Here is a 12,122-nt window from a genome sequence, read left to right on the forward strand (position 1 = left end):
GTGTGTTGGTGATAATAGGGCCATGGGCCAGCATACACGTTTTTGGACACACACCTGCAAAGGCCTCTTGCAGTCTTAGATTTCCAGTCAGGTTTTGCTCTATTTCTCTCCATGGGACTGTAGATGAGGGGTCCATCCACACTCTGAGGGCCTGTAGCTGAAAGGCTCTGTGATACACTTTAAGGTTGGGGAGGGCCAAGCCTCCCGTGTTTGAGGAACGTTGCAGGGCAGAGTATTTTACCCTAGGTTGTTTATTATTCCAAATATATTGCTGAATTAAGGTATCAAGTTTCTTCCAGAAATTTATCGGTGGGGATAAGGGGATTATTGTACTTAAGAAATTCACACGAGGAACTATGTTCATTTTAACAACGGCAATCCTGGAGCGTAGTGATGCCGGCAGCGCAGACCAATTGGCCAGATCCCTTTGAACACTACTTAATATGGTTTCATAGATGTCCTGGACAACTCGCTGTAGGAATTCATGTATGGTGATGCCCAAATATGTAATTTTGCTTTGTGTTGGTATTGTAACACTAATGGTTGATGCCACATGCCTGTTGTTCAATAAAAGGTTAGATTTATTCCAGTTAATTATTATTATTTTTTTTTTTTTTTGAACAATGTGTTTATTGTTTTGATTATATAAGACAGGTAACAGAAAAACACTTTTCCATTTCGTCAGTTATTTCCCACCTCAACAAGAGAACACTTCACTCTCTTCTCCCATATAGAAATACTCAGAAGACTAAGAGAATCAATCTAAATACAAAACAGATATTGCAAGGTACCCAACAACCAAATATACATTACTGTACTTTACAGATAAAAGTTACATGTTCCAGCAAGACACTCTAAAAACAGAAAAAAACAAAGAAAAAACACATAAACACTAATACTTAGTTACACCTCCTGTAGAAAATGACCGATATTATTGCTGCTGATGTAGTAATTAAACGGCTTCCATATTTCTTCATATACATCCAATTTGTTTTTAATAAAATATGTTATTTTTTCCAGGGCCATCCACTCTTCCAAGCTCCAATAACTGGTGGATCAGACCTTTTCCAACTAAGAGCTATCATTCTTTTAGCTTGTAATATAGCAAAATCTATAAATTTACGTTGCTGAGAATTTAGTTTAAGATTCTTTGGATATAAATGCAGCAAAATAATTTTTGCATCTAGAGGAATATTCAAGGATAAAATTACCTTTGTAATATTAATCACTTCCACCCAGAATTCTCTAATAATGTTGCACTCCCAAACACAATGCACAAATGATCCTTGAGCCTCTCTGCATTTAAAGCATGTATCAGGGATATTATTATTAAACCTATTTAGTTTGACAGGAGTTATGTAAGTCTGCATCAACCAGTTATATTGAAGTAGTTTTAAGCTAATGTTACCTAACTGTTTCTGAGAGTTTTTACAGACTTGTCTCCATTCATCCTCGGATATATCCTCACTCAATCCCACCTTCCATAATTCAAGTTTCGAGGTTGTTGATTCAGTAGACCCTGATGCAAACCAGTTGTAAAAAACTGATATTAATCCTTTCTTATTGCAGTTCTTGGTAATTAATTCCTCCAAAGAAGAAAGTTCTGGCAAGTTTAATGATTGGTTCTGCATAGAAAGAACAAAGCTCCTTATCTGTAAATATTTAAAGAAATGTTTTCTTGGAATATTATACTTAATAGATAACTGCTCAAACGACATCAACGTTCCCTCCTCAAAAAGATCACTAATTTTGCTTAAACCTTTTTCAACCCACAGCCGGAATCCTGAGTCCTTCGTGCCTGGTTTGAATAATGTATTGCCCCAAATGGGGCTAAACTGGGATAAAGAGTCAGCTATTTTCATGTACTCCCTAACTTCATACCATACTCTAATCATATTACAAACAATGGGGTGCGTGGTGATTGTTTTCAATTGTTTAAACTTATCTGAGTACAAATACAAGTTTAATGGCAACGCAAAACCACATGACTCCATATCCACCCAGGATGGTTTGTTTCCAGAGGAAAAACAAAACATTATTGTTCTTAATTGTGCAGCTAAATAATACCAATACAGGTTGGGACATTTTAACCCTCCAGTGTCAAATGGAAGATAAAGAAGAGAAAGACGAACTCAAGGGCATTTCTTGTTCCAAATAAATTTCCTGTAATGAGTTAATAATGAGTTAATCTTCGAGAACACTCCAGCTGGTGGTGCCAAGGGGATATTTTGAAATAAATACATGAATTTAGGCAAAATATTCATCTTCAGTATATTTATCCTTCCTATCAATGAGATTGGTAAAGACAACCATCTCTCTAGATCTTTAGATGTTGATTCCATTATAGCATTATAATTTGTAGAAATTATATTTTCTAATTGGGGAACTATTTTGAGACCCAAATATGTAAAGCTGGGTGATATTTTCAAGGTAAATAAATGTGATGTATTTGAACAGCTATCATTATTAAGCAGCATTAACGATGACTTTGATGTGTTCACTTTATATCCAGAAATATTTCCGAATTGATTGATCAGAACTAAAAGTGCTGGTAGAGAGGCGTTTAATTGTTTTATGAATAGCACTACATCGTCGGCGAATAAAGCTACTTTATGTTCCTTGCCACCCATTTTAATCCCTTGTATGTGATTGCTAGATCTTACGGCTATTGCTAGCGGTTCGATAGCCAAAATGAATAAAAGTGGGGACAATGGTGAGCCTTGAGGGCAACCTCTTGTAATATTAAATGGCTCAGAAATCACCTCATTGGTTAAAACTTCAGCCATTGGATTGGAATGTAATAATTTGATCCAATGTAGAAAGGAGCTTCCAAATCCGAATTTTACGATAACGTCAAAGAGATAAGTCCATTCGATTCTATCGAAAGCCTTCTCCGCGTCGAGCGAGAGAAGAGCAGTATCCTTTTCCTCTTTTTGGCTATGCAAAATATTTAAAACACGTCTTACGTTATGAAGTCCCTGTCTGTTCTTAATGAACCCACTTTGATCATCACCCACAATGCCCGGAAGCACAGTCTCTAACCTTTTTGCCAAGATTTTACATATTATTTTGGTATCGGTGTTTATTAGGCTTATAGGTCTCATATTACCACACTTTGTGTTCGGTTTTCCTGGTTTTGGTAAAAGAATGATCAAAGCTTCTCTCATAGAAGTAGGAAGACATACACTATTATAACATTCTATATACATATCATGGAGTGGCCTAACCATTTTATCCCTGAAATATTTATATAGGTCAATGGGCAGGCCATCAGGTCCTGCTGTTTTACCACCTTTTAATGTATTTATAGCCCCCATGATTTCAGCTGCAGTAATCTCACTATCTAATTTAGTTTTTAGTTCCTCAGATATTCTAGGAATGTTGAGATTATCAAAAAATGCGGATTGGGTATCAGTCGTGGCCTTATATTCAGAACAATATAACTTTTCGTAGAAATTTCTAAACGCTTTATTAATTTCCATCGGATCTACAATCATATTTCCATTTTCATCCTCAGTATTAGTAATTGCTCTTTCTGATTCTTGTTGTTTTATACGCCAAGCAAGAAGTCTGCCTGGTTTTTCTCCCTGATTGTAAAATTGCTGCTTTAATCTTAATAAATTGGTCGCTGCTTTTTCATGTGATATTTCATTATATTGGGTTCTTAACACTAGTAATTCTTTTAAAACATTATCAGTATTTTGGCCTGCTTGTAAACTTGTTTCCTCAAGTAAGCAAATTTTTGTTTCAAGTGTTTTAATTTTCTCCTTTTTCTCTTTTGTCTTCCTATAGCTTATAATTTGTCCTCGTATAAAGGCCTTAAAGGCTTCCCATCTGATTATAGCTGATGTTTGGGTGGTGTTATGGTCAAAATAGTAATCAATTTGTTCCCCTAAGAACTCAAGAAATGTTTTGTCTTGCGTCCATTGCATTTGAAATCTCCATTTAGTACGATTATGAATAAAGTTTGGTTCAACATATGTCAAAGATACAAGAGCATGATCTGATATAAAAATACTACTGTATTGACAATTTCTGATACATGAAATTAGTTCAGCTGATATGAGAAAATAATCTATTCTTGAGTATCCTTTAGAAGTACTCGACCAGCATGAATATTCCCTTTTTATTGGGTTTTGAGCCCTCCATATATCCACCAGGTTGAGTTCTTTCATAAAATGTTGTAAAACCTTCCTAGACCTTACATGAGTGTTATCGATACCAGATGACCGGTCCTTACAGGGCTGCAAAACACAATTGAAATCACCTGCCAAAATGTGTTTTCCGGGGATTGTGGAGATTCTCAAAAATAAATCATTATAAAAATCTGCATTATCATCGTTAGGTCCATATACATTAACTAGATTAATCCGGGTTGATAGGATATTTCCCTGTACAATCAAAAATCTACCTTTGGGGTCTTTAGTTATTTTATCAATGCGCAAAGGAATAGACTGTATGATGTAGATGTATCATAGTTATAACTCCTTTGGAATTAGAATAGTAAGCTGCCGACAGTACCTGACCTGGCCAGCTACGCTTAACTTTGATTATCTCCTGATCTAGCATGTGTGTTTCCTGTAGGAACACAATTTTGGCTCTTAGCTGTTTTATTCTACCTATTACTTGTTTTATTTTAGTAAGTTTATGTAGGCCTCTACAATTCCAAGATACACATTCAATCAAAACGTCTGTCATTTGTGTCATGGTTCACAAAAAAAGAGGTAAATTACCTTAGTGCTAGAATAGCAATAAAAACCTATAAAGGGTACCATTTGGAATAAAACCCGAAAAGAAAAGGAAGAGAGCGACCCACCCAAAACCCAGGCCTGACTCACTAGAACATACAGGCTCCCCCAAACCCCTAAATAACTTCCCTCGATTATCGGGAATAGGTCCACACTATACCGAGGAACTATTCTCATGTAAACCAAAACTCAGCTCAATTGCTTGTCTATGTACAAAAACTAATCCAGATACTCAAGATTATCTATCAACTGAAACCAAAATGTGCGCCATGCTACATGCACGTATTTTTCAGCTCTCACTTAAGAAGCACCTAATTGCATTTTAAAAAGAAACCAGAAGAAAAAACAGAATAAAATATATCCTTAAACAGGGCTTATTAATACTTTATACTAGTAAGAGAACCAAGTCTGTAAGTAGTGCGATGTCAAGTTTCCAGCAGAATTAGGCCCTACATACCTCTTAGTTACCAGCAGCCACATCAAAAAAGATTATAAGTTCAATAAGAGTCCTCATCAAGATGCACTTAATTTAGTCATCCTCAGTCACTGGCTCCAGTTTCTTGATGTACTTGTTCACGTCCGCTGGTGTATTGAAGACGACAGTGCGTTCATCGTTGGTCAACAGGAGCCGTGCGGGGTATATTACCCGGTGTTTGTCCAGACCGAGTTCCCGCAGCCGTTTCCTCACGCCGTCGTAGCTCCTCTGTTGCTTATACACCTCCATTGGCAGGTCAGGAAGAAATCTTATTTTGTTGTTTTGGTACATCACCTCTTTCTGTATCCGCGCAGCTTTCAAGATATTTTCTCTGTCCTTGTAGTTTAAACACTTGATGATGATGGTTCTCGGATACGTGGTGGAACTTTGGCTCGCTGTTACCCGGTGCGCTCTCTCCAAAACCGGTGGCATTATCTTCAGAGTATCCGCTATCCACTTTTCCATAAAGGAGCAGGTGTCATTACCTTCTACTTTCTCGGGTATGCCCAGTACACGCAGGTTATTACGTCTACTCCTCCCTTCTAAATCTTCGACTTTGTTTGTGAGGTTTTTTTGTCTTGCTCTCAAGTTTTCCGATTTTTCTTTCAGGGTTTGTATCTCGTTTTCTGCCGTAGATATCTGCGTTTCGGCCTCCATGATACACCCACTACAGTCTTTAACGTCCGTTTGGAAAATTCTTATTTCCGTCAGTACACCGTCAATTTTTGTATTAAAGTCTTGTTTGAATGAGGTTATGGCAAGCATGAGGTCCTTTGTTGAAGGATTGTCCATATTTATAACTTGTTCGGCGTCTGCGGAAACAGTAGCGTGTGTCTGCTCCGGCGAGCATGGCTCCTCTTCAGCTAGCTCCTGGCCTGCATCCTCACAGCTCTCCATCGTTTTCTTCTCCTTAGCCACTTTTTTTGGCATGTCTGAAGTAGTTTACTCTTACGCTTACAGTTTTGTCACTTTAAATGAATCTCTGGAATATTCTGCAGGATTTATTGAAAAGCAACTGAGCACGAGGAAAACGCATCTGCTCACCGTGTCGCCATAACCGGAAGTCTTATTCCAGTTAATTTTATAGCTTGAGATTGAGCCAAATTCGTTGAAAATCCCGTAGCTGAAAGGCTCTGTGATACACTTTAGTGTTAGGGAGGGCCAAGCCTCCCGTGTTTGTGGTACGTTGCAGGGTATAATATTTTAGCCTATTTTGTTTATTATTCCAAATATACTGCCGAATTAAGGTATCAAGTTTCTTCCAGAAATGTATTGGTGGGGGTAGGGGGATCATTGTATTTAAGAAATTCACATGAGGAACTATGTTCATTTTAACAACAGCAATCCTGGACCGTAGTGATGCCGGCAGCGCAGACCAATTGGCCAAATCCCTTTGAACACTACTTAATATAGTTTCATAGTTGTCCTGGACAACTCGCTGTAGCGACGCGTGTGTGGTGATGCCCAAATATGTAATTTTGCTTTGGGTTGGTATTGTAACACTAATGGCTGATGTCACATGCCTGTTGTTCAATAAAAGAAGACTAGATTTATTCCAGTTAATTTTATTTATTTCAATTTGTTGAAGATCTTAAGAATTTTTGGGATAGAGTCCTCAAGATCAGAGATGTACAACAAAATATCATCTGCAAATAATGACATTGAGCTACTATTGGATTTAATCTGGACATTACAGATTTTATTTTGCCTTATGGCTTGGGCTAACGGTTCAAGAGAGATTGCAAACAGCATGGGGGAAAGCAGGCTTCCCTGTCGCGAGCCCCGCTCGATGGGAAATGGCTTAGAATGCATGCCATTGGTTGAGACTATGGCCGTGGGGTTTGCATTTAAAGTACGCACCATGTCAATGAATTTGGCCCCCAAACCAAGCCTCTCCATTACTTGCCACAAGTAATTCCACTCTAGGCGGTCGAAAGCCTTTTCCGCGTCCACTGATAAAACTGCTGCTTTTGTTGGGAGGTTTTTGGCTTCTTCTATTACATGCATTGTCTGCAGCATGACGCTTTGGTATAAAACCTGATTGGTCGGGGTGGACTAGCTTCTCGATAAAGCACTCTAGGCAGAGAGCCAAGACTTTGGAATAAAGTTTAATATCAGTCCCGATTAGGCTGATTGGCCTGAAATTGGAGCAATCCGTAAGATCTTTGCCCTTTTTGGGTAAAACTATTCTTTTTAATGAAAATAAAAAAAATAGCCCTCCTGTTGTTTCACATTTCTCATGTTTGAGTGCAAATGCTTTTTGGCAGTAAACTTGAACCTTGATGACCTTTTACTTATTGCCATGGGAATTACAGAACAAACAGCCCTAGTCAACTCCAGAGCTTTCGGGGATTCAACTTGAAGGAAAAACTCCATTTCCTTCTCCTCTGCCCGTCCCTCTTCCTCTTCAGCAGGTGAAGTGGTTGCTATGCAACAGCCAAGGTGCAGGGCAACAGGAAGTGCTGTATGTTAATTCCAGCCTGTCACAGTGCAGAGCTGTGACTGCATGCATCTAAGGTTCCTGATTAGTTCCTATTTTTGACCTTGGCACTAAATGGACTGATAAACTGTGAACCCTGCATACTCCTTTATCTCCCTCTCTGACTCTTGGGCTGATGGGTGGATACCCATCAGCCCAAGAGTTTAAAGCTTGATGGATATCAAGCTTTAAATTAAAGGATGTGCTGGGACATTTCTGCAAGGACAGCACATGTTCTTCTCTGCATCCAACACATAGTCAGTCTCAAATATGATCCGGTTTTTAGAAAGCTTATTGTCATTGTCAACATCTCCCCTCTTGTGGAATATCTCTGCCTGGGCGCCACCTCCTGGTGACTCCTAACAGGCTGGGACACCTAAAAATCAGCACGGATAGCAGGGACTTCCTAAGTTAAGAAAGTAGACAAAACTCTTTTCTTTCCTAGTCCTAGGTGTAGGCCAGTTAGGACTCATTGTTACCCTTGGGTGTTTCCTTCATCCAAACTTACTTGTGTCTGCAGGTCCCTTCCCTTCTTCCTGTTCTGTTGTTCAAACTGGGAAAGGAAAATAATCCAGCGCTGGCTCACGCTGTGCTGAACTGCCTGCCCAACCTCGGGACTCACAAGGTACTGAGACCCTTCACTCAAAGACAAAGCACTGCACGTCACACTTCTGTTGTGTATACCTCCATTATTTCAAATCATCCTCTCTGAGGCTTAATTCATATTGTGAATATAAAGAAATCTCTGTACGTGCAGAGGACTGAGAATATCCAGAGAGCTCATTTCAACAGACCTTAACCATTAGCACCCGCCGTGTGCTTTACTGTTGCAGCTCTGTGTCCCCATGGTGCTACAGACTCTCCACATGCTGGCCAGCGCCCCAAAGCTGAGAGCAGTGGCACTGCGTCTCATGACCGCTCTGTGGAAGAAACAGGTCTGGGATCATAAGAAATGCTCATCATCATATTTATACACCTAGGCCTTCTTTAATATTTCCCTGTATTTTATTCTTGCCCTCCTCTTCCTCCCAACTGACTTTGTTCCTTCCTGTAAGGACCGAGTGTACCCGGAGCTGCAGCGTCTGCTGGGCCAGCAGGACAGCAGGGTGGTGGTAGGGAGGGACTTCCAGTGGGAGCAGATCCTGGCCCGGGCAGCCTGCCTCAGGGACGTCTGCAGGGAGAGGTCAGAGCAACACACACACACACACACACACACACACACACACACACACACACACACACACACACACTGGACCTGAGAGAGGCATGGCATTAGGCTCTGATTGGCTGAATACAATGGGGACTGACATCTGTCTGATGCTTAGACTTTGGTCATTTAAATTACATTCATATTTTGTAAGTGAAAATGTCACAGCTCCAGGGCTTTTACATCACGTATCATAGAAGTGTGTGTGTGTGTGTGTGTGTGTGTGTGTGTGTGTGTGTGCGTGTGTGTGCGTGCGTGCGTGCGTGCGTGCGCGTGCATGTGTGTGCGCGCATGTCAGGCCGTACCAGCATGGAGGCGACATGTTGGCTGCCATTATACTCACTCTGAACCAGTGCACCAGACCAGACATGGCAACCCCTGCTGCTCTCGCCCTGCAAGGACTACAGGAGCTGTGCCGGGCAGAGGTATCTCACACACACACACACACACACACACACACACACACACACACACACACACACACACACACACACACACACACACACACGTAGCCAAGATTTCCTGCATGTACAGTAAGCATAGCCCCTGAGTTTTGCGAGGCTTGTTTTGCAGGTAGTGGACATCGTGTCAACGTGGAGAAGTCTAGGCCCCGAGCTGAGCTGTGACTCGCGTCCACTGATGGTCCGAGTCATCGCTGAACTTCTGGCTCTGGTTCCCCAGCTCACTGCCAAGTCAGAAGAATATGAGGTGTCTGATCTGATGATGTCACTGTTAGAACTTTGTTTAAGTGTTTTTGTGTCTTCCTATCTGTGTGGACGTCAGAAAGAAATATATAATTTGAAAATTGTAAGAAGTAATACCAAATAAGCTTCTGATCGAAGTCAGGATGTGGTTAGCCTAGCTTAGCATAGCTAGCCTGGATCTGTGTAAAGTTCAGAATTAACCCTACCAACAGCTCTAAAGATCACTGATTAATATGTTATCTGAATATTTACTCAAACAAAAATGTAAAAATCTCTGGTTTCCTGTAACAATGTCTGAGTGAACAGCAGCCGGGTGCAGTGACTGTGCAGCTTCCTGAAGTCTTGTTGTCACAGTGAAGTTGTCAGCTTTGGTACCATTGTGCCTGAACAGAGACCTAAACCTGTGCTTACCCACTGTGTATCAGATTACCCTCGGTTCAGCTAGTGGCCTGGTGGATACACCGTTGTTCATCAAGAAATATGTAGTTCCAGCACGCAACTCCCACAAACAAGACACAACATGTTAATCAGTAAGCTTTAGAGATTTGGGAAGTGTATTTTTGAACTTTAGACAGAGCCAGGCTACCTGTTCCCCCTACTTCCAGTCTTTATGCTAAGCTAGGCTAACCACGTCCTGACTCCAGCTCTGTATATGACACAGACATGAGACTGACGATATTGATCTTCTAAAGAAATAAGCATATTTCCCAAAATGTTGAACTAGAGCTGATTTATAATAGTATTATAGCACCTAGTTAGTTGAATTTTTTCCCTCTTTTTTTCCAGAAACTGACACAGGAGGTGGTCAGCTTTCTCTGGAATTATGCTGTGAGCAAGGTCTGTGTAATGTGTGTGTGTGTGTGTGTGTGTGTGTGTGAGACACGTGTAGTGGGTGCATGTGTGTGTGTGTGAGACACGTGTACTGTGTGTGTGTGTGTGTGTGTGTGTGTGTGTGTGTGAGTGGGGAGGAGTTTTGGGTACTGTACAATAACTGTACATTCTTACAGCTGCTCTAATTGGTATTTTTATATTACCAACAGATCAAATGTTGATGTGTAACATGAAATGAGTTGCTTGTAGTTACCAATTATTCAGCATTGCAGAGTCAATGTTTTTTTGTTTTGTTTGTTTGTTCTGCTCAAACCTTAGTCAGATAGTCATCTGTGTAAAAACAGCGTCTGCATCTCCTACAGTGTGCTTGTATTTCAAATGTTGAGTCATCTTTGTACAAAGCGTGAAAAAGAAGGTGTATGTGTGTTTGCTGTAACAGGATGTGGAGGTGGCCAGCTGTGGTTACAGGGCTTTGGCAGATTTTCCTGAAGCGGTCCACACCATAAATCTTCTTCCTGAGGCGGTAAGTGGGTCCTGTCTATAACTTGACATTCCACATTGAATACAATCAAACTGAATAAAATCCGAGGATGCAAATGCATATGTGGCATATAGGGCTGCACTATATGAGGAAAATATGCGATGTTGAATATGGCGATAACGATATTTTTTTGCGATAAATAAACTGATATTAAAATGTACTCAGTTCTGCCTTTCTGCTGCTTTCAGTATTCTTTTAAAATAAAAACAAATAAAAGGTAATAATTTCTAACATTCTTTTATTGAACACATTGAACATTGAATTAAACATAAAAGAAACCACTTAAAAAAGAATGACAGTTACATTTTAATTTGCAGTTTGAGCGTCTTTCGCGATATGTTGCAGCCTTTCGCGATATGTATATTGCGTTAGTTGATATTGCGATGACGGTAGAAAAAACAATATATTGTGCAGCCCTAGTGGCATATGATATGAAAACCTTCAATATCACAGTAAAATGTTTTTAACATGGTATCTGCAAAGAAAGAAGTTTTACAAAAAACTATCTAAGGGCAGGTCTTGAAAGGTATTACAATATATATTCTTTATCTAACTATTCAAATATAGTATTCAAAAATAGTCTTTTTTTCTACTCATGTCATGTTGGTCTTAACATATGTAAAGCTTGCATGTCCATATAACACAGTGAATTAGCTCGTGCTGTTTTGAGTTGTGGTTGCATCTTAGGGCCCTATTTTAAGCGCCTGGTGCAGGTGTATTTAGGGCGTGTACGAATCCACTCTTGCTAGTTTAACGACGAGATTAAAGGATCCATGCTCCAGACGCATGGTTCAAAAGGGTTGTACTTAGTGTCTTCATTAATCCATAGGTGTGTTTTGGGCGTAACATGCAAAAAAACAATCAGAGTGTTATCTCCCATTCCCTTTAAAAGCCAGGCGTGTTTGTTCCTTGGTGCATTGCTATTATGATGGAGGATTTGCTAAGCAGGAAGGAGAGATGTTCAGGAGAAGAAACTGATATGCTCATACGTGAAGTGAAAGCACGCAAGCAGATCATATCATAATACTATTTCACATTGTAATATGTTTATTTTTAATCTTCTACATGTTTTTGTGCTGCTGCCCTGTGTGTGTAACAAGTAGTGTGCGCACGCTGTGCACGAGCCTAGGCACATTT

General features: G+C 40.0%; 1 protein-coding gene across 1 annotated transcript in view; it reads left to right on the plus strand.

Moving 5' to 3' along the window:
• focad (focadhesin) overlaps positions 1-12,122 on the plus strand; it is a 91,465-nt gene that overhangs the window by 44,890 nt on the left and 34,453 nt on the right. Inside the window, exons 12-18 of the mRNA XM_031299779.2 lie at positions 8,223-8,327; positions 8,536-8,637; positions 8,758-8,885; positions 9,208-9,334; positions 9,483-9,617; positions 10,400-10,450; positions 10,884-10,967. Coding sequence (XP_031155639.1) covers positions 8,223-8,327; positions 8,536-8,637; positions 8,758-8,885; positions 9,208-9,334; positions 9,483-9,617; positions 10,400-10,450; positions 10,884-10,967 — 732 coding nt within the window. The remainder of the gene's footprint in view (positions 1-8,222; positions 8,328-8,535; positions 8,638-8,757; positions 8,886-9,207; positions 9,335-9,482; positions 9,618-10,399; positions 10,451-10,883; positions 10,968-12,122) is intronic.

This window comes from Sander lucioperca, chromosome 17, assembly GCF_008315115.2.
Source record: "Sander lucioperca isolate FBNREF2018 chromosome 17, SLUC_FBN_1.2, whole genome shotgun sequence".
In the NCBI taxonomy this organism is placed as follows: Eukaryota; Metazoa; Chordata; class Actinopteri; order Perciformes; family Percidae; genus Sander; species Sander lucioperca.